Source organism: Anser brachyrhynchus (genome assembly GCF_964034855.1).
Source record: "Anser brachyrhynchus genome assembly, chromosome: 12".
Lineage (NCBI taxonomy): Eukaryota > Metazoa > Chordata > Aves > Anseriformes > Anatidae > Anser > Anser brachyrhynchus.
In genome coordinates, this window is record NC_137707.1 from 13,700,896 (window position 1) to 13,725,746 (window position 24,851).

At 48.2% G+C, this 24,851-nt stretch overlaps 3 protein-coding genes across 4 annotated transcripts in view; 2 read left to right on the forward strand and 1 right to left on the reverse strand.

Moving 5' to 3' along the window:
- Window positions 1–4,741: 4,741 nt before the first annotated feature.
- OGFOD1 (2-oxoglutarate and iron dependent oxygenase domain containing 1) lies at window positions 4,742–13,846 on the reverse strand. The gene is made up of 13 exons (XM_080551877.1): window positions 13,654–13,846; window positions 13,425–13,570; window positions 12,462–12,508; window positions 12,285–12,385; window positions 11,351–11,467; window positions 10,761–10,852; window positions 9,628–9,756; window positions 9,170–9,283; window positions 8,364–8,443; window positions 7,952–8,247; window positions 6,488–6,610; window positions 5,578–5,636; window positions 4,742–5,307 (listed from the first exon to the last, which is right to left on the reverse strand). The coding sequence occupies exons 1-13, from the start codon at window positions 13,811–13,813 to the stop codon at window positions 5,146–5,148; spliced, it is 1,626 nt and encodes a 541-aa protein (XP_080408003.1). The 5' UTR covers window positions 13,814–13,846; the 3' UTR covers window positions 4,742–5,145.
- Window positions 13,847–13,903: 57 nt separating this feature from the next.
- On the forward strand, window positions 13,904–20,908 carry NUDT21 (nudix hydrolase 21). The gene is made up of 7 exons (XM_080551880.1): window positions 13,904–14,115; window positions 16,162–16,362; window positions 17,567–17,630; window positions 18,313–18,402; window positions 19,057–19,132; window positions 19,489–19,603; window positions 20,620–20,908. Exons 1-7 carry the CDS (start codon window positions 14,000–14,002, stop codon window positions 20,639–20,641), a joined length of 684 nt encoding a protein of 227 aa, XP_080408006.1. The 5' UTR covers window positions 13,904–13,999; the 3' UTR covers window positions 20,642–20,908.
- A 951-nt stretch (window positions 20,909–21,859) lies between these two features.
- AMFR (autocrine motility factor receptor) overlaps window positions 21,860–24,851 on the forward strand; it is a 28,970-nt gene continuing 25,978 nt past the window's right edge. Inside the window, exons 1-2 of one of the 2 annotated variants that reach the window (XM_080551875.1) lie at window positions 21,860–22,174; window positions 23,606–23,698. In XM_080551875.1, the coding sequence (XP_080408001.1) occupies window positions 21,965–22,174; window positions 23,606–23,698 (303 nt within the window). In that variant the 5' untranslated portion in view covers window positions 21,860–21,964. Of the gene's footprint in view, window positions 22,175–22,347; window positions 22,367–23,605; window positions 23,699–24,851 lie in introns of those variants that run through there. The other variant, XM_080551876.1, reaches the window with a different exon arrangement.

Here is a 24,851-nt window from a genome sequence, read left to right on the forward strand (position 1 = left end):
TTGTGGTTTAAGAACCTGGAGGTGAACGTGAAGTCAAACTGAAATGCAGGACCATAAGCCTGCTAGCTTTGGAATTGAGTTGTTGGAACTTGCCTCCAACTTCTGTTGTCAGCTACTGGCTTGTGCTCCCATATAGAGTTATTCTGTGTTAGAGAACCCCTGGTTTCATTGCAGGGATGTGCTGCTTCCTGGGTAAATTGCAGTCCACTGCACTAGAAGCACCAAAAGGAAAACATCTTCTTGCTGGCTTTTAAGCCAGGTGATCTTTGAAAGCTGTCCAGTTCCAGGATAGGAAGGTAGGAAGTGGTCGGTTTCATATTTGATGCTCTCCCCACACCCAGATTGCAGGAAGTTGTGCTTCCAGCTGCTTGTTCCCTGCTACTGCTGGATGAAACTGCAGATACTGAGGTGGGTAAGGGTGTATTTCAGGAATGAGGAAAACAAACTACACACCCAAGCTTGTTGCATACTTATAAAGAGGTAGCAGTACATAATGGGATCAAAAGAAGGTATTGAAAAATCTCTTGGCCCGTGGCTCAAAACTGTTTATTACTGTGTGGGATCTCTTAAATTGGATTAAAATACTACAGTAGAACTGTAGTTTAGATATAAAGATATTTCAGAACCTTTGCCAAAACAAATTCCTACTAGAAGCTAAAAATACCCTGAACAGGATGGCGGCTGGGTGCCAGTGTTCCTGCTCCTGCACCATTCATCATGTCTACCACTGCATGGATCAATCTGCAACACGGCGGGGAGTAGGCAGTCCATCACATCTGTGAAAGGATGTTCTTGGGTAGCTTCTCAGGGCTGTCAGCAGTACTCGCCTCCTGTAACTGGTCTGTCTATTTGCTAATACCAAATTAAAACGAGCAGCCCACTGTTCGCTACGGGGCAGGCAGCTGAATGGGGAAATTAATTCTTGCAATGTGTTCTAATCTCCAGAACAGCCCCTTGCCAGTGCTTCACCCCTTCAAGATGAAGAATTACGCTGCCAAATGCGTGGATCTCTGTCACTTCCAATCTGCAGCAAGAGCTCATTTGAATCCTTTTAAGAACCTGGTTGTTAGTCAAATCCAGCTTCTTGGTGAAAAGGGTGGTGAGCCACCCGTGCTGTTCTAAGCAAGCAAGCTGTAAGACTTGATTATGGAACAGTCTCCTGGCATAAGTCTCGGGCTTTCTGCCACCTGCTGTACTTGTTCCCACTGTTTCCAGCTCTTCTTTTGCTCTTTACATTCAAAATCCTAGTGCTTGCTTAGCTGCATTTCTGTAGTCCATTCACTGATCAGAGAGTGTCTGTGATCAGAAAGCAGCTTTCCCATCAGCCTGACTTCCAGGGCTACACATCAGGCACTTCCAGTCCCGGCTCTGTTTTGCTCTTGGCAGCCTGTGTCGCTGCAGTGCCTGTCAGTCCTGCGGTCACAGTCCAGACCTCTGATACGGCTGATTTCCCCCGGCTAGGTTTCTGACAACAAATTTGTCATTTATTTTCCCGTAAAAACAATTCTGTCTTTGCCAAATGTACAATCCACATCCTGTAAGCTGAAGTGATACAAAGCTTGCAGTTGCTTGTTGAAATAAAGCAGCCCTTGGCTGGCACACAGCAGCAAGTTGACATAAGCAGCGTGCGCAGCTGAACCTGCACCAAGAAATAAGTGGCAAACAATCTGTACGGGTAAGATTCAGTCCAGGGCTATTGCGCAGTAATCCTCTTCTCGGGAATGGGAGGGGAATTGTTCACAACAAGTTAAGCCACTGGGCAAGTACAAAGTGAACTCTAAAATCACACTAGCAGGACTGCACGGTAGTTGCTAAAAATTCCTGGGAAAGGTTTCTTGGACAGCACCGCGCCTTGGTACGTGCACTGGGAATTGGGTTCAGGCCATTGTCCTGCCCCTCTGGGGCATTTCGATGCCTGCCTGAAATTGAAACTTGCACCGGGGCTCTGCTGTGCCTGAAGGTAGCGTGCTCACAGGCACATGGCTTCCCTGTAAGGTCCCTTTGCTGACTTATAAATGTGCTGCCGAAATCCTGTGCTGGATCAGTGCCCTCTGAAGAGGGAGCTGTGCAACAGGGATTTCCTATGTCCTAATTCAAGTTCTGTTTTGGAGTTTAAGAACAAACAAACAAAAAAACGGAACTGACAATTGACAACAGGTTACTTGATTTTAGCCACACTTTCTTCAAGCCCCACGGATCGCTGTTCATCTCGATTAATCCTAATTCACTGAATACCCGATGTCAGAACTTAACTTGCTGTGTGTTTATGAATGCAGAAATCATTCCTTGAGTCTGGTCTACAGCTAAACTGTATCGAATTGCTTCAGTTTTCAGCTCCTTGGCAAACGGGTAACAGCCAGATCCTGAAAAATTGCTCACGAAGCATTTGAATAACTCAGCACTTCAATAACTGAAAGCTGCTGGTACCCTGCATCAAATGCCAGGGTTCTTGGCTTTGGCAGTGCAGTAATCTGGTGGGAAATGTGCATCCTCACGTAGCTGAGCTGGTCAGCTTCTGCGGGAGGCTGTCTTGCCTGGTATGAAGCTTCTGTTCTCAGCTGCTCACACTCTGTACCTTGTTATTCATTTGCTATTCTGGCCTTTTTTGTTTTTCTGTATTGTTCTGCTTACACTCTTGGTGGGCATGTGTGTATTTCATATATTCCTCAATGATCAGAGTATGCTGTAAGCAGCTACACATAATGGCAAGTATAGATATGTACCCAGTAAGAGCATCTCTAGAGAGGGCTGCCAGCAAAAGCACAGTCTAAATTCGGGTCCCTCCTCCTCCCCATCAAGTAGCTAATGTCACCTGGAATTTCACTGGGCTATCTGTACGTAACAGGAAGTGTGGGAGAAGAGAGATGTGTTGTTTTTTAGGTCTTCCAATGCTAACTGCAAATTTGGCTTCTCAGTCACCTGAGGCAGAAGGGTGTTTCCTTGTAGGATCGGAGAGATAACTGGCTTGCTCAAGTAGAGGCTGGTATGCCCTCTAGTGTATTGTTTATTATTAAAAAGCAGTAAGCTTCAAAAAGTACAGCTTCCTCCCAGCCTTTTGGGAGGCTGTTCCAAGACCTACCAAACACACTCTTGGGCTGACAATGCAGTAGAATATGTAATTTCTTTTTGTTAATTAACTTACTCCCAACTTTGCCTAGCTGACTACACTGTGAATAGCTGGGGTATCTATAACCTTTGTTTGCAACTACCCAAACATTTTTGATTTTTTTTTTCTTTTGAAATCTCCCATTACTTGTCTTTTTTCTACTGTAGCAGCTCAGAGTAAGGACTTCTCTCCTCGTGAATAGCTGTTGCCCAGAAAGGTAATAGTGCCTCAGAAATTAACCTGAATTAGTGATTCACAGAGTTCAATGCACATTTCAGCATTTGTTTCTAGCTTCATGTCCTTGTCTGTGTGAGCAGTTTAAACAGTAGCAGAGGGACACTAAAACTGAAAGTGTCTGCAGTGCACAGAGAAGCCAGCTTAGGAAAACAAGTCATAGTGTGAACAAGATCGTGTCAATCTCTCTCTCCTAATCCATTTCAGAATAAAGTCATGCCCAAAGCCCTTGCTGCTTCTGCACTGAGGGTGCAGAGTATTTGTGCCATCACAACTTGCCTTACTTTGAGCTTACTGTTCCTCTGCTGCTAGCTGTGGTCTTACACCACCCCGGTTGTCTTCAGTGAGAATACACCTGGAGCTGGAGACATAGCAGGCTAAACCAAAGTCACCCTCTCCCGTCCCAAAAGATTCAGGAGGAAACGAATGTGCACGCTTCCCAGCTTGCTGCAAGCCCGTTGCCTACATTGTCTGGCTTGGCTGATCTGAAAGTACACCTGCGTCTCTCCTCAGTGCAGAAAAGCTTTAGGCAAGCACATGCATGCCAGGGCCGAGACCACAGCATGGTGTTCTGCTGCCCAGCTGGCTGGCCTCCGTAAGTGCTCAGCACGTATTCTGCAACAGCACCTCTTAGTGGGCTGACAGCACCTCAGGGGTGACATGTCCAGCACAGTCCTGCGTGCAATTAACATGGTAGGCAGGCTACAATTAGTGAAAGTGTGTACCCAGGGAAGGTATGGCACTAAAACCACCAAGTTTCTTACAGCAGTTAGCTGCCTACCAGGTACTGCCTACCACAAGAATCGCATACCTGCTACCTGGAAAGATCTGAGCACCCTCTCTCCAGTGAGGGAAGCCACCCTGGAGCCTAGCAGACCCTGAGACAAAACTGTCAAAGTGACAAGAGGCTATGCTGTAGGTGATCCTCCTGCTCCCTGGGGACGATGAGCCAAAACAGGTGAGTTGACACCTTCCTGCTCCCAGCCCAACCTCTCCTGAGACTGGAGCCGCAACTCTTTCATACCAGAAGCACGAAGCTGTCCCAGTACACGCTCACAAGTACAGAAGTATATAGGAGCAGGTCTCTCCTCTCACCTACTGCTTGACTTGTAAATTCTTTGGAGTAGGGGCTGCATCTGAGTCTGCCTACACAGCATTTAACATAATGAAGTCCAGCTCCCTATTACAGGGCCAAGGCCTTGTCAATGCCAGTGGCTTTATAGCCTCACTTTCTTCCTTTGCAATTCCCTAAAGCTGTACTGCTGGAAAAACCTCTTATTTCCTAGGGCAGTTCCATTATTTCTGACACTACAAAAGGTGAACAGTTAAGCTCCAGAAAATGTCTTGGGTATTTTGTAACAGAACTTGCTCAGCTACAGTTCGAAGCATTTAACTGACCCATTTTTTTTTCATTTTTTTTTTAATAAAAGTCATCAGCCTGGGGCCATGCATGGTTGTAATTTTCACCCTGACAGATGAGAGACTCATTCCACCATGCTACTTCCACGAGAGAACAGCTGGAAAGCTGTGATACAGTAGTTATCAGTTACATGGGGATGCTCCCTTCCACGTACCATTAAAAGCACTGAAGAGCACGTGTTACAACCAAGTCAGGAGACTGGATTTCTCTGTGTACAGTTAATAAAAAAAGTCACCTGGACCCTCTTTGTAGGGTACAGTTCATATACAATGAGATCAAGTTAGCATCAACAAAGTTTGTCCGGGCTTAGGCAGACCCCAGCTTGGACAGAAACCTGCCGAAAGCCACCATCCCTATTTTCAGTGTGATGAGGGTCACTCAACCATCACTCATAATAGACAAATGAAAAATCCCAAAATCCTTTTCTGTTTGGATGCTTTTTCAGGCGTGCCAAGCTGCGGTGATTGATGTATTTCACAAACTTCATAGTTTCTTTGTCTCTGTATACCAGGGCCAAGCAGTTGTCCTCTGGGTTCACTGTCAACAGCTAGAAGACACAAGAGTAAGGGAAGAAATTAGTTTCAAAAATTGCTTTGCCCGAGTCTTAAGGTTTATAGCGAACGCTCGCCTCTCGAAGCTGAGCCCAGAGCTACACCCATGAGCTGTAATTCAGGCAGGAAGCTTGAGAGTAGACATAAAGCTCCTGTGTGATACCAAGCACCCCCAACATTATATTATCATTACGACAAAGTGTAATCATGCCTCTCAACTCTAAACAATTTGTATCTACTTTGCAGCTAGTAACTGAGCTCCTTACCTCTTCATCTTCACCTTTAGCGATGTAGGAAGTAAAGCCACCATATTCTGGATCCCAGTCTGAAAACAGAACAGAAGGATTCTGAAAGAGCTGAACACTGTCCAGACTCCACACAGCGTTCTTGGAGACGCAATTTTCTTACCCCACTCAGCACAGTGACTGGATCCAGGATTGTCCCCGGTTTACCTCCTGACCGGCTATTTTTTCCCCCTTTATATTCAGAAACAACTTGAAGCAACCATGCAAGATTTGCCTTTTAACACAGGCAGGCCTTTTAAGGTTGTTTGGCTCTCTGCTCCCCACGTGCAGAACAGTTTTGCCTTAGCAGATATGCAAAAGGATTTCAATTCAAGCATGTGCCAGGTGGCTTCAGCCATGCATTCTGGGCTTATCTTGTCAAAAATGCTTATGTTTATATTTTTGTTTTCACCATTATCCAACTAGCAATCAACCTAAAATGCCTTGACATGCCTAAAGAAACTTTTAAAACCCCTAGGCTTTGTGAATTGGAGGCAGTGATGGTTTTGATGAGCAAAAAAGCCAAAAGGAACACTTTCAGCAGGCATTCTGGCTACCTGACCCTCCACCGTGCACAGAGCAGTGCTGTAGCGGGAGGCGAGCGAGTGCCCCAGCGAGCCCCCCAGGCGCCACCTCCTGGCTGGAAGAGGAGAGGTCATGGGGAAGCAGAGTCGAAGCTGATCCCAAGGCCTCACCCCCAAATCTGTGTGTAAGGACCACCAAAACCAGTGCTTATGCAAAAGAAACGATGAGGATAAAATCTACAAAACCCTCTTAGGTATGAAAAAGCATAGAAGTTTCTGCTGCTGTAGCAATGCTGGGAATTCAAAGTCCTTCCGTTAGGCAAACCTTGTCCAGGAGCGCGCCACATCTTTCTCTTTCGTCCACTTACCTTCACAGCCACAGAAGAAGAGTAGGTCGAGAGCAAATTCAGTTGCTTGAGCATCATGGACTAGAGTGTAGTGCCCGTTGGTCCAGCGTCGCAGCTCCCCTGCACACACAGGGGTACTTGAGCCTATGAGAGGGAACAAATGTCTCAACAGGCAGGGAAAACAACGAAATTTCACAACAGCTGGCTCCTGCTAAACTCCAGGCATGTGGGGAGCAAGCCCCTGCACTGTTCACAACGGTGTGAAGCCCTCTTTGCTGGCAAAACATAAAGGGAAGAAAAAGTAAAACATCTCAGTCTACTTTTCTAGAGGTGACTCTAAGTTATGCCCTTTGTGCAATGCGGGGCAGAGGTGGGGGATGACAAGATTTGCTCTCTGACAGGTCCAACAGGCGACGTGGTTTGGTTTAACCAGTTCTTGTGTTTTGTGGTTGTCCCCCTGCGCCACCCCAGATTTACAGTAGGGCTCTGAACTTTAAAAGCCAGCAACAACCTGTCTGCTCTGAAAGTAAACTGTGAAACCAGCAGATGCTTCAGGGAAGATAGCGCTCTGAACTCACTCTTCATGGGAATCCCAGGCAGGTACATCAGAATTTGGGAAAGCCTTTATTTTCTCATGGCTCCAGCTCAGTTTTCAATCCAGGCAGCCTCAAACTATGCCTTCCTCCTACACGACTTTAAAATCACACAGCAGGAGCATTGTAGATAGAGAAAGCAAAATGACTAGCTGTGGAAATCAGAAAAAAACAAAGCTTTTGTACCATTTAAGTGTTTGGGTGGGATTTTCAGTAGGACTCGGTTTTTGATTCCTTTTTCTTCCAACGTCCATAAAAGATGAGCATTAAAAAAAATCTACCCTTAAACTTCAAAGCTACTGCCTTAAATAAACAGCACCAATCCATGATTCCAAAATTAGTATTATTGTTTATATACAGTATCTTATTGCTGGCAGTTAAGTGGTTGTTTAGGCTGGCAGCATTTTCTGAAAGGTTAAATCTTACTTTTAGGTATTAGTTTTCTAAATCCAAAATTACCTTTACTTCTGATCTCTTCACTTCCTTCTATTTGATTTGGTCTCTCATATAAAAATCTATTTTATATGAAGCAGGAACATGTGGATGTAGAAATCGTGTAACTATTGGCAAAGGATTATCAGGCAATCAACACCCTTCCCTCCTCACCCATGCTTTAACTCCTGCAGAAGTCTTGTCCTGTAGACTTGGGGCTGACAAGGTCTGTTCAAAATGCTGCTCCAATGCATTATTTTAGTCCAAATTCTTCTGCAATGGTCACTTTTTTTTTTTGATACCCAATCTGACATGCTCCAAATCCCATGCTTGTGCCCTGCACTCGTTGCAGTACAAGGTGAAATTCTACTTCCATGACAATCTCTGGGAATTCTGCTACCAAAATCCTTAAAGTCAGGATTCTGCTCTAGTCCCTTCATGCTGCTGCTGCTCCACTTACCGTTCTGCGTCTCGCTGTCTTGTGCTTCGGGGATGTCGTCAAGCTCGTTGGGCGGATGGGCACTGCCATCAGCGTGTTGGTCAGTCCCATCCTGCTTGGGTTTGGGACTGCCGTGCCCAGCACTGTCTGCTGCTCTTCCTTCCCCAGCATCTTCATCCTCATCGGAAGGCGCCAGGAAGTGCAGCTTTAGGCCAGTGAAGTTGGAAAGCAGTAAAAACAAAGCCTCTGAGCGTAAGAACTGCAGGAAGTTCTTCAGGATGTCAGGAAGGCTGTCTTCCTCTGCTGCCTCGTAGAGTCTGAAAGACAGCACAGGTATCAGCAGTGGAGAACCAATGGCCACACTGGTCAGCGCAGCCTCATAGCAGCTCTTGCTTGGCATGGTGAGTAGAAGCAGGATGCTGTTATTTCCTACCTTTTGTTGGGAGGCCCCCGGCTATTCCACTGGATGTCTTCGTTCTCCAAAGCTTCACACAGTAGTTGAAATTTCTCTTTCTAGGAGAGAAGGAGCAGAAACTTGAACATTTACCCTCCAGGTCTCTCTTGGTGTATTATAAGCAGCCATCCTACACTCATAGATAAGGCACTTTAACTTTTTCTTTAACTTTTCAGTGCCTCCTGAGGACTGCTGAACTGAGGGGCATAGGCTAGGCAGGCATTGTGGATTTTCAATGCCAGCGTCTAATAGGTAGGAAATGCTACTTGATTTTCTTCTTGGTGAGAATGTAATTTCGCTGAGATACAGATGCTCAGTAAACCAGGGGTAAGTCAGCCTTGAGAAGCAAAGCCTTTCAAGTAAGACAAAACCATTGTGGGTATTGGTTTTACATACAGGTCGAGTTCCCTGAGTGCTCCTTAGCTGCGAGAGCTTGAGGGACAGGTAAGGACACTCCGGTCATCACAGGAAGGATGACGTGTTTCCATCCTTCTGCTTTGCTTCTAGTAGGAAAAAAGAATGGTAAAGCAAAGTTTTTGGGTTTTGATGTGTCCCTACACAGCAGTGTACAGGCAGCGATCAGGTGATCCAACCACAGAATCACAGAATGGTTGAGGTCGGAAGGGACTTGTTGAGGTCATCTTGTCCAGCCCCCTTCACGGTGTGAAATAAGGTGTTTTAGTTGCTGTACAAGCAAGGCCTTTCCCAGCCTGCGTGATGTGTGGTCACTACTAGCCCTGAGACCCATTCTGGCAGACCACATCAGATGGAACCATGGTGCTCACCTTAAGAAAATCCTTCAGGAGAATTTCTGATCGCTCCTCAAATTCCTCCTGGATTTGAGCTTGGGAGTCCATGTCCAAATAAACTAGGTTGATCCACTCATACAAGATTTCATGCTGGAAGGGAAATGGACTTGAATAGTGTATTTGCAAAAGTAAGAATGATTCCCCAGTTCCTCTTTGCCCAACTGGTCACTGGGCTAGATTCCACTCCCAAGACACCATTTATTTCTTTTTTTAATTGCACAAAGAGTATTAGCTGCATTCTCTGCACTGTTGTTGGCATGCACGAAAGAGATATACAAGAGGGAAACTAGCCACAAATGTACGGACAGAAACAAAAAGAATGGGATAAGTTAAAGATTAAAGCATCCCCAAGCATTGGTGTGTCCCAAGCAGGTACTCCAGCTGACATGAAAGAAATGGAAATGCAGGCAAGCAAATCTAGGCTTGCTACTCACATCATAAGGGATGTGTGGGCTCCTGGGCAAGGGAGCTTCAATGTAGGGCGCAGGTCTGTCTATTGGTGGGCCGTGAAACCAGCCGCTCACTGACAGGCGGCACTTCTCCTCCGACAGGATCTCTGACACCTGTAACAATGTTGAGCAGCGCGTTACTGTTTAGACCACATAACATTTAAGGGCTAGTTGTAACAGGCTACATAGACTCATTGTAAGATGCAGACTTGACTCCAGAGAGCCTACTACACGCAGACAGAAGTCAGACAAGGGCTAGAACAAACTGGGTTATTCTCTGAGAGAGGGCTAAAGCAAACTCTGATGCTCAAATCCGTTGTAGATTTCCAAAATCCTAGCATGAGCTCCCAGCAGAACCCACTCCCCCCCTCTGATAGCTTGAGCAAAGGTTGAGTCACTTTATTATTAAAAGTAATGTCAGTTTTCCACCACTTGTTCTGTTGAAGAACCAGCCAGCACAGGCTGCAAAACTTAGCTGCCACAGGTTAGTCTGGAAACTCAGAATACAGATGAGCATGTGGGCCACAGCAGGCTATACTGGTCTCATTTTTGTCTTTTAGTTTTTAAAAAGTGCTGTAATACAAGCTATCATGAAGGGCACTTGCCAGAGCCTTTGGCTCTGGATTAAACCCTTCAGACTAAGAGCTAATCTTTTATCCTGGCACTTAAACTGGTCTGTGGAAACCCTTGTTTTTCACAGTGATAGCCACTGTTAAACATTGATTTAATCAAATTGTGCACAGACTTAAATTGGGCTAAACTGAACAGCTGCAGATTCGAGGGTGCTGAACTGTAATGGCGGTGTGAAGAGAGCCATCCCCTTACGACTGGTTGCTAGCCACCCACTGTCATGAATTTCTGAACAGCACATGAAGATTTTGGAATTTTTTCTTCCCCAAGATGATGGAGCTAGATGGATGGTTTAAAGCTGCCTTTGTCAGTTCCTTCCTCCTTAAAGCCACTAGCCTTTAACACACAGCACTTAGCATAAGTATCTGTTCTGACTGCCTACACTTCTCCCTTTTCCTTCTCCCCAACCCACCAGGACTGTTATTACACACAGAATGAATAACCACAACAGTGAGAAAAAACAAAATGAATAAAAGGCAGCTCCTTGCCTGGTGGAAAGAGACTGGAGACACTTCAAAGAAAACCAGCGTGTTCCACGAAGGCATTAATGACTTGATGATTTTCTGTGGCTGAAAGTGTTCTGAGGAGGAAGAAAGCATATTCTGGTTAAGGTAAGAACTGGCGCTTGCTAGGAACTGACATTTCTCTCTGACTTCATGACCTTGTGACTGCTGAGACACCCGGGTGTAAGGGATGGAGCTCAGAGCAAGAGCTTGATGAGCAATCAGTGAACTTCTGTTGCTGGAAAGGGAAGTTATCTCTGTCATATTAAAGTTCCAAGCACAGTTACTGGCTTCACTTCTATCCTGCTCCCACTCTTGGCTCTTGCAGAAAAGCAGGGAAAAAAAGGATTCCCCTCTTCATTGGCCTCTCCTTTTCCTCTGCTGTCACCCACTGGCTTTGCCTGCAAAGACTACTACAGCCCCTCTCCAAGGTGCAAAGTTTATCTATATGTCAGCTTTTCTGAATTAAGAGTAAATTATTTATCTTCCTTGTACTGCTTGAGGGCAGAGTTGCTGCAAGGGGTACATAAGCTCCACCTTTTTCAGCCACCTGAGGCTGTGCTCCAAGCTCTTACCATCTGTGCTAAACAGGTCCAGCGTCCCCCCATCGCTTTTCTCCCAGGGTGGCACAAGGTACAGGATAAAAGCAATCCTCCGACCCTCCAGCTCATCGTCGTGGCACAGTAAGACATCTGCAATTACACACATTTTGCTACAGCAGAACCTATTATACATACAATTAATTTCAATGGCTGCTTCTCAGCTGTGTCCCCACAAGGACACAAGAAACAACGTGCCCTTCCCAAGAACTGTAGTGTCACCGGTCAGCATCACCAACACAGCAAGAGCAATGCTGTGGGATTCCACTGTAACTGATGGATTAGCCTGCTCTGAAGATGCAGCCGGTTACAATTCTTGTCACCCACCCTCTGCAGCTATTGCTGGGTACAGTGGACAGGGATTCCTACATTAATCGGGGATTCAAGGTCTGATTCTTTAATGCGCCACTGCCCTTTGAGGAGGTTTGTTGCTGGAGGGGGATGGATCTCTAAGAAGAGGCCAACAGTTGGTTGTGCAGAAAACTTCAGAGTTAAGAGCAGTAAAAATATCCCCGGCCTGAGGTGATTTTTCATGACTAAAAGACTAGGCGAGGTGACATTTTACCATCGGACTTCACAAACCGCACTCAGGAGCTGCACACCTCTCCCTGCTGCACATGGCACTGAGCACACACGGGGCGAGGCAGCGAGCTCAGGCTGAACATCTCCAAAAAGGCAGGGGCTTGCGACAACACTGGGCCCAGTCAGAGCTACCAGCAGCATGACTGCAGCGACGGCTTTTCCGTAATCTGGACTTCACGTGTTTCTTCTCTGATTGTGACTTTTGCCAGCTTCTTGGACCTTCTTGGCATTAGAAGGGGCTAGCAGGGGGTTTGGCGGGTCTTCTGCAGAAATACAGCTCCCTACACACCCACAGAAGTGTCAGGGAAAGGACCGCTGGCACACTGACCGGTACACTCGTATTTAGCGCAGGAGATGTCGATGGTGGGCTCCAGCTCGATCTGGGTGACGGCGGACAGCCACGCTCGGACGTCTCCGCTCAGCGCTCGCCTGCAGAGCAAAGCACAAGGTAAGGCAGGCCCAGGGCCAGCCCCAGCTCCTTCCCCGAGGATCCCCAGGCCTTTACCTCAGCGCGGCGACATGCGGCTCCAGCCGGGCCCCCAGCTCCTCGGACTGCGGCGGCCCATGGGAGGGTAGGAGGGAAGCGGTTAGGGCAGCCCTGCTCCTGGCCACCCCTGGGGCCCTGCTCCTGGACACTGCTGGAATCTCCTGGACACCCCCCGGCCCCCAAACCCCTGGTCCCCGGGCTCCCCTGGGCCCAGCTCCCCGGACCTGCTCCTGGACCCCCAGGTCCTGCTCCTGGACAAACCCCTGGCCCCCAAACCCCCCATCCCCTGGTCCCCATTCCCCCCCAGACCCCCTCCAACCCACCATCCCTGCTCCCTGGACCTCCTGGTCCCAGACACTCTCCCATCCAGTCCCTGCTCCCTGGCCCCCACTCCCTGGACCACCCTAACCCCAGATACCCCCATCCCCTGACCCCAGACACCCCCGTTCCCCATCCCCTGGTTCCAGAAACCCCCTGTTCCCCATCCCTTAACCCCAGAACCCCCCATTCCCTGACCGCCATTCCCTGACCCCCATTCCCCATCCCCATCCCCTGACCCCAGACCACCCCGGTCCCCATCCGCTGACCCCAGAGCACCCCGGCCCCCATCCCCTGGCTCCAGAAACCCCCCGTTCCCCATCCCCTGACCCCAGAAACCCTCGTTCCATATCCCCTGACCCCACAAATCCCTGCTCCCCATCCCTTAACCCCAAAACCCCCCATTCCCCATCCCCTGACCCCCATTCCCCATCCCCTGACCCCAACCCCCCCCGGTCCCCGTTCCTTGACCCCAGCCCCCCCCGGTCCCCGACCCCAGGCCCCCCGGCCCCATTCCCCGACCCCAGGCCCCCCAGCCCCATTCCCCGACCCCCCCCCGGCCCCATTCCCCGACCCCCCCCCCGGCCCCATTCCCCGACCCCCCCCCGGCCCCATTCCCCGACCCCCCCCCGGCCCCATTCCCCGACCCCCCCCGGCCCGCACCTGCCGCAGCGAGACGAGGTCGTTGCGGCGCCGTCGGAAGCCGAGGCCCAGCAGCTCGTCGCTCAGCGCCGCCGCGAAGGCCGGGCTGGCCAGGAAGCGGGGCAGCACGCCGTGCCGGAACGGCGCCGGCTCCACCGACACCGCCGCTGCGGGGGGAAACGCACCGCTGTCGGTACCGGGGGCACCGGGGGGGGACGGGGACGGGGGGGGGGGGAAGCCGGGCTCGTACCGTCCCGGAGCGGCTCCCCGCGGGCCCAAGCCGCCGCCGCCCGCTCCCTCAGCGCCGCGTCCCCGAGGGCAGCGCAGAGCTCGGCGCTCGCCGCCCGCCGCCCCCGCTTCTCGCCGCCGCCCGCCGCCGCCGCCGCCGCCCCGCGCCGCTTGGCGCCCATGGCGGTCCGGGAGCCCGCGCCGGGAACTACAACTCCCAGCGGCCCCCGCGGGCAGGAGGAGCGGGAGCGGCTGCGCCTCGCCTCGCCGCCCCTCTCTATGGTCGGAAGCGCGGCGCGGGCGGGTTCCGGGCGGTTAATGGCGGACGGCGCTCCCGCCGCCCTGCTGCCCGCGCTGCCCTCGCCGCCATGTCGGTGGTGCCGCCCAACCGCTCGCAGACCGGCTGGCCCCGCGGGGTCAACCAGTTCGGCAACAAGTACATCCAGCAGACCAAGCCGCTGACCCTCGAGCGGACCATCAACCTGTGAGCGCCCCGCCGGCGGCCGGCCTCGCCGGGGGCTGAGGGGAAGGCGCCAGGGGGAGGCTTCTGAGGGGCCTGGGGGCTTCTGGGGGGCTTCCGAGGGGTCCCGGGGGCCGCTGAGGGTGCTGCGGGCAGCAAGGGAGTCCTTTAGTCTGGAGCAGAGGAGGCTCAGGGGAGACCTCGTTGCTCTCTGCCTGAAAGGAAGGTGTGGGGAGCTGGGGGTCGGCCTCTTCTCACAGGTAACCAGTGATAGGACCAGAGGGAATGGCCTCAAGTTGCGCCAGGGGAGGTTCAGGTTGGAAATGAGGAGACATTTCTTCCCAGAAAGAGCGGTCAGGTGTTGGGACGGGTTGCCCAGGGAGGTGGTGGTGTCACCGTCCCTGGGGGTGTTCGAGGAGAGGTTGGACGTGGTGCTTAGGGACATGGTTTGGTGGGTGATGGTGGTGGTAGGGGGTGGTTGGACCAGGTGATCTTGGAGGGCTTTTCCAACCTTAGTGGTTCTGCGGTTCTATGATTGCAAGGGGTCAGGGAGAGGCGGCACGGAGTGAGGGGTGGCCCCTCTATCCCTCCTGGGGCTTTTGGGGTGACTCCTGGGAGAGCAATGGGGCTCTGCTGCCTTTGGGCTCACATAGTGTGGGCAGCAGCATGGGGTTAGATCCTGCTGCTGCCGAGCGGGACGGGAGTTTTAATTCAACTTCACAGCGGTTACTACCTGACAAAGTGTGTATCTGTGGCAGAAAGCAGTTATTTGCTACATGTACTTTCATTGCATGAGAAGGCATCTATTTCTGCTGCCTTCTCTGAGTAAACTCTGATGCGTTCTTTGGGAAATACGCCTGGCAAGCTGCAAAGCAGTAAATGTGAGCTACGATAGTCAATATTCACTGTTAGCCGTTAATCAAACAAATTAGTGCTTACTGCTTGGTATAGCTGGGTTTATTCACAACTAGAGTCTTATTGTAGAAGTTTAAATGTTAGTTTCTAAGGTTGGAATATTTTTGTGGTGTTTCTGAAGAGAAGAATCAGTGGGAAACTATTATCAACTTTTTTTTGTAAAGCATAAGCTAACAGTTTTGAGGTATGAACTAATGTACTCACACACATGTAGGGTATTATAGGGTAACTCAGTGGGTTATTAGTATGGCTCTCTGGGAGTCAAAAAGAAAGGAAACGAATGGAAATGTAGGTGGTTCTAAGTGCAAGGGGAGAAGCTTGCTCGTGAAGGTATCCGCAGTTAGGAAATTAATTTTGGCTCACTTGTGTACCTGAGAATGGCTCCAACAACTGGAAGTGGCTTGTGATTTCTTTGTTACTTGCATTTAGTTGTACAGTAATGTTTTTCTGCTGCCCTCTGTGCCTTCTTGGGCTGTTTAATTTCTTGCATTTGGTTTTCCTTTCTTCTGATTCTTCTCGCTCTACTCAGTCCCTGTTACCTATAGAAATCTCTTCAGGGTACGCTGTGTTGTCCCTAGAGGATGCAGAGGTCCAGCACCTAAGCCACCTGCATGATCTGCTCGAGCTCTTCTTACCCCAGGCTCCCAGCCCTGCACTTGACACTCAGCATTCCCTTTCCGTGATCCAGGCATCTCGTTTTCCACTTCAAAGCAAAACCTCTTCTAACAGTTCAGTTCTCAGGCTCTTCATCGCTCCTGCAGAAACGGAGGCTGTCCTCTGCAGCTTCCAACCTTTCCAGCAGAGTTTTTCTCTCCCATCCCTTTCCCAGCTCCTCTCAGAGCCTCAGCTGCCTTTGCTCTGCGGTGTGCAGGTCAAAGCTGGTTGCTGGCACATCTGGAGTTCTCTGCCTGCTTCTGAATCGGCACCATGACAGCGTGTCCGATCAGCCTGGCTTCCTGCACTTGTATCTCCTCGAGCAGATCTTGGTGTCATGCGGGAGCTGTGACTCAGCTTGCCAGCGAGACCTAGCCCAGGACAGTGACTGAGTGACCGTTTGCTCAAGCAGGGATGGTTCTGCCACAGGGCAAATGCTGTGTGCTTGTGATTTAAATCTATTTTTCATGTTATACGCTATATTTTTTTTTTCCTTTATAGATATCCTCTTACCAACTACACCTTTGGTACAAAGGAGCCCCTTTATGAGAAGGACAGTTCAGTGGCAGCTCGCTTTCAACGCATGAGAGAGGAATTTGACAAAATCGGCATGAGGCGGACAGTGGAAGGGGTTCTGATCGTACACGAGCACAGACTGCCCCACGTGTTGTTACTGCAGCTGGGGACGACTTTTTTCAAGCTGTAAGTCTCGGCTTATTGATTGTACCTTCTTAATCCAACCTTAACATCCCAGACCTTGAAATGTTCTTATTAGAAGCTAAAACACGACCGACTCTGATAGGTATTTTGATAGGACATAGTCTGGGAAAAGGTTTTTTGGATGACGAAGTTTTCCTCTAAAATATATGTGTTTGACTCATGAGCGGGGGTCACTTTGGTTTTGGACCAGCTGGAAATCTTCATTACAGTGCATCAGCATTCCTGTTTAACACTCTTATCAGAGACAGGGTTTTGTTCTTACGCTGTTAGGAAAGCTGTTGTGCTTAAATACCCCTATGGTATGGCTGCAGAAATGGTAAAGTGAAGCTCAGGGCATAAACCCTGATAAACGCGGAATGGGATCCGTTTACAAAACTACCGGGTAGGCTGGATACAGTAAGAAAGGCATTTGAATTTGTGAGGAAAAACATGTCAATTGCTTTAATAGTTATCGCTACTGGAGTGAAATTTTAGTTTGGATCATACGGTTGTGGTGGTGGAGCTTGTTTTCTTGTTTTAAACTGGGTGGACTGGACTTGAGACGAGTTACAACCAGGAACACAAGCAGCGTGTGTTTTTAACACTTGTGTTTGCCCTCAAGTGATGGAGAAAAATCTAACTTGATATCCAGATGCTTTTTTGACGTCTTGATTTGGGGTGTGTATGTGGACTAAATAGGCTAGACTCTGACCATTTTTCAAAAAAAACTTGTGGTGATGTAAATGTCCTTTTATTTTTTCATTAATTTTGCATTAAATGCAGGATGGTTCCCCACTTGACTTTTATGCTTCTGTATGCTTCACTAAGGGCTGTTTTTGAGATTAGAACAACTACAGTTGATATTTACAACCCTTTCTTTGATTTCTGATGGTTTTGTGTTGTTGTTTAAGTTTCACCTTTTAAGTGCCCCGTGCATTAACAAGTGTACTGTCATACTTTTGTCCTATTGAAGTTAAAGTCTTGTGTACAGTTTTATTTTTCAAAGGGACATATGGTAGCCCTTTTAGCTTTGGCGAAGGCTATCCTTTTGTCTTCAGCTTTGACAAGGTTAGATGTGGAAGTTCAGATGCAAGAGCCTTGAGTGAACTCGTAGCTCCCCGCCTGGAAGCATGTCCGAACTTACCTGTGAACGTCTGTAAATACTGTAACACGTAAACCTAGCTTTAATCATTGATTATTTTAACAGACCTGGTGGTGAACTCAATCCAGGAGAAGATGAGGTAGAGGGGCTCAAACGCTTAATGACAGAGGTCTGTTTTCTTTTGTTATGTTGCAATTCTGGAATGTTATAGAATGTTGAATTATTCTAGTGTTAGTTGAATAGCCAAAGAATTAAAGTAGTCTCCTTATCACTTTTGTTATTCTGATGCCTTTGTGTTTGGTTGTAAAATGTTCTTGGGTAGCTAACAAAGTAAACAGTAAGTTCTCGTTTACCTGCTTGGTGAGAGGGTGACGGGGCGGTCCAGTGGCAGCCCCCCTACCTACCACTCAAGTCCTGTGTTCGTTTGCAGCTTTGCTTTTGGGCTGGCTTCAGGCGAGTGAGCCTGCAGGTGGGCAGTAAAGTGTGTTGCTGAGCACGACTGAGGGCTAGTTTTTGAGACAGTTAATAGCTTAAATGCACTCCACTGAACCTCAGTTAATATTGTCAGGTAGCGTAACATGGCATTTTGTTCTTCCTGTCGGTCGTGTGGCCCTCAGTACAACTGAATGTAGCGTGGAATTTGAAATGTTTTCTAAAGTGTCCTTGTCCTGTCGAGAGGTTTTTATGATAAAATGTCACTTTACACAAATATTCATTAAAAAAAAAAAGCTGTTCCAGAGTAGTCCTGATCTACACCCCTTATTACAGCAAGTCTTTGTGCTTCCAGTGTATGTTTTCTAAAAATTTTTGCTTGGGGTATTTAATTTTGACTGTAACTGGGTATTTGATAGATACTGGGCCGTCAGGATGGTGTTCAGCAAGACTGGGTGATCGATGACTGCATTGGCAACTGGTGGAGACCGAACTTCGAACCTCCGCAGGTGAGCATTTCTATATTGATCACTTTTGCCAAAAGTTTTCAACCTGCCAGTTGGGCTTTTAGACTACCTGCTACATGAGCCATTCGTTTTTCTGTTTTGTTTTTTTTTAAATCTATTTCATCTACTTTCTGTGACTGAGGACAAACTCCAAAGTTTTTCTTCTGGAAACTCCCTCTGCCTCCTCACACCTGTTTTGATGGGTGAGAAAGCATGGATGTAATAGTTTCCAGTCCCTTGCTAAGCTAGGCACACCATTTAAACTCATTTAAGCTATTTTAACCACAATGGAAACTCGTTCACTGGTACATATGGAGCAGATGCCCTGTGACTAAAATGGTCTGGCCTGACTGCTCCAGTTCTGAATGCTTCGATCCTGAGAATACTTGCTCAGTTTGCTATTACACATTTCTGTTCTGTTGGGTTAACTGGTAATGAGTATTGGTACCTCTTGAGATCCTCCGGAGAGTTGTGAAGGCAACGGCATTCCTTCTTGATCCTTTCTCACAGAAGCTGTTTTCATTATTTGTTGACATGAAAGAACAGTGTTGGACATGCTGAAAACTTGGACAGTGCTTGATAACTTATAAATGAGCATTTAAGAACACACTGTATTTTCAAAGCTCTGTACAACCAAACTTTTTATTTTTCTTCCAGTATCCCTATATCCCAGCTCATATTACAAAACCAAAAGAGCACAAAAAGCTTTTCTTGGTCCAGCTTCAAGAAAAAGGTAAGTGTTTGTTTGCAACAGAATATTGTATTTATAAAACTCTAAATGCTTGCAATTCGTGCAAGGAAATGTGGTAGCAAGTTCATTTTCATATGCTTGCAGTTGTTTATAGTTAATCATTTAAAAAAAGTTCTGGTATCAGTTTTGAAGCTAGGTGATCCTTTGAACACAAGGTCCTAGTAAATTCCCATTCCTGCTCCCACATCGTGTGTACAACTCTGTATTTAACTGTGAAGGGAATAAACCTGCTCTAGTATGTAGTGATCTTGCTTAGAGATTGGGGGGGTGATACCTTGTCTGAATGCTTGGTGGATTTTTTTTTTGTTTAATATTAATCAACTCACATTTATTTGTAGCTTTGTTTGCAGTCCCCAAAAATTACAAGCTGGTTGCTGCACCGTTGTTTGAGCTCTATGACAATGCACCGGGATATGGACCTATTATTTCCAGCCTTCCTCAACTTTTGAGCAGGTATATTATGTTCATATGTAGTGTAGTTTTGGGGAACTTTGACTAGTGCAAGGCTAGGCACTACAGAATCAAATTATGAAAAGGTTGCAGCTATCCCAAAGAGCTTAGAGTCTGTCTCAGACAAATTGAGATGGATGCATAATGTCAGGTGAAGAGCTGAGGGACACGAGGACAAATTAGATGGTGTGGACACTTCAGAGGCAGTGGTTGCGTCTTAGCAGCACCAAAATCCTATTTGGCAACTTTAGCAAAGGAAAACCTGAAAGATAGCGGGGACAAAGTTGCGGAAGCGTTAAGTATCAGCTTCTTATAAGGGTTTGGGACAGTGTGGGAGGAAAAGCCAAGATGTTTATTTGAAGCACTGAGTTAGGTGTTGTGTGTTTTCCTCCGTCTAGTCCCAATTTTGGCACTTGTTGCTATGGGGCCTTTCCCCCTCCCTGCTCTGTCTAAAGGTAGCAGATACTTTCTCCCAAGTACCAGGGAAGCACTGGCTATTACACAGCCAAACTCCAGTTTGGCACCAGTGAAACAGCTTCATCCCAACAAAGGACATCAGGAAGCTGAGATGGAGCCTTTCTTTTGCTTTGTGAGTGTGTGTCCAGTGCTCTTCTGTCTGCTGGGAAATGTAGTTGACAAGAATTAGCTCTTCTTTTGAGTCTGCCTGCTACCTTTCGAGTGTGTAAAGCTGGCTCTGGTAACAGAAATGCTGTGAAAGAGTTGCTGATGGGTTACATAATTCTCACTGGTATTTTCATATCTGTGAAGCTCTCTTAAGAGATGAAATAATTATTTCTTTTGCAGCCTTAAGAGACTGATGTGCAATGCTAGCATTGGCTGTTAAAAATAACGCTTCTTGCTATGCTAAAGTTGTCTTATGGAAAAAAAAAAATCACTTTTCCTCTGTCAGATGGAGTCTTATCAAGGACAAAAACAAAACGTATGCTTATTCATTCCAAAATGTCAGTTAAATAAAAACAACACAAGTCTCTCATGTGGTATAACCCTTTTAATTTTAGGTTCAACTTTATCTACAACTGAGCTCCCACGTACCCGAAGAGTCTGATAGAAGAAGCCGTCTCTGTGAGCACAGCTTTAAAATGTAGAGAAAAGAATGTGTGTGACAAGGATTTTTTTTATGTTGTTCTTTACCTGAAGTCCACTGAACTTTCTATTGTATGAATAGAGAAGTGAATCTCAACTGTTTAAGTAGTGGGATGGCAATGTGATAGATATCAGTGTTTTAATCACTTTTCATTGTAATACTCACCATTTTTTTTGTACACCATTAAACAAAATGGGTCTGATTCTGTTTGTCTTTGTGTGTTTGTTTTGTTTTTTTTTGCTGTGGTTGTCTTCTACTTTTAAGAACACATTTTAAGATTTGTTACTTCCCTGGAGGAATACAAAAAACCTTGAGAACAAGAGGAGGATCTGACCATTCAGGGCACATTTGGATGCTCCAATTTTCATCCCTGAGCAGAGACTTAGTCTGAGGGAGAGACTGAAAAGTACAACTGGGTGCAATATAATTTTGAGCCTTTTTTTAACCTGGAGAACTGAGTTTGTGTTTTGAGAGAGAGTCTAAATACTTAAAGGCATGGGTAGCCATTTTTAAAAGTTTATCCAAAATAATCTGTAGGCATTGCCGTTTGTACAGGGCTTTCACAAAATAAAACGTGCATCTTCACCCTCTCTGTCCCCGAAAGAAAGTAACAGACTAACACAAGTCGATTCTGCTGGACTGGCCTGAGAGCCAATTAAATATAGAAGTGAAATTCATTTTATATATTGTCCGTAGCTACAGGATCGAGCTTGGCTCACGTTGAAGTGTTTTGCCAATGCCACACGCAGGCTGTTCTGCATTATGCTGAACTCCTGTAGCAGCCCAGGGTGCTGTGTCATCGTGTGAGGGATCCCGACGCTTCAGCTCGCTCTTCTCAGCGTTTCAGCCTTTGCAGGTTGCGGCAGCCCCCACATCTATATGCATCTTTTTTTTTTTTTACGTACTCGGCGGGCTGAGTCACTGCCTTTACCCTTCTGCTGTTGCCCTGCACGCCTTCCAAAGCCTTGTTCCCGAATTCTGCGCCCGCCCTGCTGCTCGTGCCCCGGCCTGGGTGGTGGAACCAACCCTCCCCGCCTCCGGGGGAGCCCCAACGGCACCCGGGGGCCGTGACTTAGCCCCCCGCGCCCCGACCCGAGAGCCGGGAGCCGGGGCCGCTCCCGGGGCCTTTCCCTTATCCCTTCCCCTTCCCCGGCCCCGGCGGGGGCGGCGCGGCCCGGCCCCGGCGAGGGGCGGTACCGGGGGCCGGGCGGGCTCTAGGCCGCAGGAAGCGGGCCCGCGGCCCGCAGGGGGGCTCCGCGATGCCGCTGCTGTTCCTGGAGCGCTTCCCCTGGCCCAGCCTCCGCACCTACACCGCGCTCAGCGCCCTGGCGCTGCTGGCCGCCGCCTTCAGCGCCTACCGCGCCCTCGGACGGGCCCCCGAAGCCGAGGGCGCCGAGCTGCAGCCGCGGGGCGGGCCGCGGGCCCTGGACGTCGCCTCCTTCCTGCTCTCCGACAGCCTCTGCGTCTGGGTGAGGCCCGGGACGGCCGCCGGGGGCTCGGCCCTCAGCGCCCCGCCGCCCCCGAGCCGCCCCGGGGCCCCCCCAGGCCTGCGGCGGGGCCGGGCCGGGCCCTGCGCGGCGGCGGTGGGCGGGAGGGCCGGGGGCGGCGGGCTCGGCGTGAGCCCTCTTTGGGCACGGACTGCCCCGGGCCGAGCCTCCGGGGTGAGGCTGAGGGGCCCGGGGGGAGCCGGGCGGCGGGGCCCGAGCCGCCCTCGGTGGGAGGTTTGGGGGAAATTGGGGGAAATCGGCCCTGCGGGGGGGGGTGCTGCGGGGCACCTGCAGCCCTGGAACCGCTCAGGGGGCTGGTGGCTCAGCTAGGAATCTTTGGGAGGCAGCATCAGCTATTTGAGCCCACGCTTCCTTTATTTTTTTCAAGAATTAACACTTAAAGTTATGTAGATAAGAGAAAGCATCCGCACCATCTTAACAAAAATATTTATGTACCTCTTGAAGCCCAAATGAGTTTCAGTGGCGGTAGCATAAGAGTGAACGAGTGGTTCTTGCTTTGCTGATTTCTCTGTGGTCTAGCTGAAGTTAAGGCTCGACAAGGGGATGTCAAAAATGCCCGGCTGAACTCTTGCTGCGTAACTTTCTGATGTTCGTCAGTAAAAGGTGGTATTTGCTGTAATGCAGGTGTCCACCTTACTTGCTTGGCCGAGGCTTCGATTTTGAGAATGCTGAGCACATTCAGCCTGCTGAGGCTGTTTGGAAACTTGGTGTTAGGACCTTATATTAAGAGCCCTGGAAAAGTTGATTGTGTGTCTTAGAAATGACAGGGCGATGCTGCATCATTACCTCCCCCCGCCCTGTAGTGTTTTGTGTAGGTCAACAGTTAATTGCAAATTTCTTCGTCAGATGTGACAAACAGTTTTCCAGGCCCGTGTGTTCGGCTCCTTACTGCTTTGCTTTAAAGCAGTCTCCCAGGAAGCACGTGAGCAGGGTTGTTACAGAAAGCTTGCATGCTATTGTGTTTCAAGACTGCGTCTGAATCTTCCTCCTGTAACAACAAATTCAAGCTGGAGTTGTTTAAGATATACGCTTCAAATGCGTCTCCTGTACGTTAAGCAAAATAAGCGTCTTGGCGATCTGTAGGTTTTGACCCTGTGCTCCTTAGTGCTAAAGTTTGCTAATCTGCATAAAACAGTTTATCACGAAGCGTTAGGGTTGTTTGTTGGATTTACTGGTATATCAAATGTTAGTATTTCTAGAAAAAAGTTGTGACTTAAGAGCTACTGTCCTGTCTTAGAAGAGGCCAGGCTTAAATTTCACCAAAAAAAAAAGGCAGCCAAAACTATTTAATAAACAATGGAAGGCTCTGTTAGACTCGTTCTTTTCCCTTCTCTCCCTCCCTTTTTGAGTAGGGCAAAAGTATTTGTTACTGACTGCTTTATTTCCTTGCAGGTACTAGTGAACACTGCTTGCTGTTTTCTGATGTTGGTTGCTAAACTAATCCAGTATGTGGTGTTTGGTCCTCTTCGTGTCAGCGAGAGGCAGGTAAGAGCAATGCATTGCCCTGGTGTCTCTGGTGTTGAATAATTTCGTGATGTGGTTTTCTATATGGAACTGCTTAAGTTACACAATAAATTTTAAAACAAATTTAATTTCTACCACTTGGAGTTCTCACTTCTGAAAATGCTATCCAATAACACCGTACAGAAAACAATCTACCCAGGAAAGCCCTCGTAGTTAGCCAGTATGTCTGCAGTTACAAACTTCCAGTTTACGTCTGGAGTGAACCTTTCTTTTTCATTGTCCTAATCGTATTTTATAAGCCCACGGTCAGCTTGAAAATCCTGCTTCCTTAATAAACTTTGTCAGATTTCTTACAAGTCCACCTCGTTTCAGAGTATTTATGACACCCGTATATTCTTCCCTAGTCTGATTGCATTTGGCAGCATTTCTCCATTGCATTTCATACTTAGTTATCAGCACTGGCAGCTGGAGTTCCCTCTTATACCTTGTTTTGTGCTTTGACTGCTCGAGAAGTGCACGTGCTGTCCAGCCTCAGGCACTGAGCGGGTGGTTGATCCGCCCCAGGTGTAAGAGGCAGTAGGTAGGCATATGCCCGCAGAAAGGAGGTGATCAGGTCAGAAGGCTCATGCTGCTCGTCCTGCTCTGAGGCTAGGCGAGAATGTTTTTAAAAATTCAGCAAGAGGACCATTAAAGCCACGTTTTATTTTTATATCAGGATCCTGCAAAAGATAAAAGCGGCAGCAGTGGTTGGAATAGTATATATTTTAAAAATAATCATGTAATTGCAGTGCTCTAGGAAAAATCAGGCTATGATTATTTTTGACACGCAGAGCCGAGGCACCTAAATCTTCATGAATAGCCATGGATCCCTCACAGCCTATTGTGCTTGCGATTCCCTCCCCTTACAGCCTCCAAGTGAAGTGTTTCACAAACAGGGCACTCTGAAATTGCATTGGGCCAGACTTTTTTTCATCTATGTTGACTGTGAGGATGTGGAATTGTAACCAGTGATAATTTCCAAGATGTTCTCCACCCTCTTAAAATGAGAAGTAGCAGGCGATAACTGTGGATCCATTTGGTTTTGGACAGTGGGATAAGCTTCAGTCCTCATTTAGAGGTTATTAATATTGGTGAGCCAAAACTGGCAGCATTGGGAAGGAATTCTGGGCCTGCC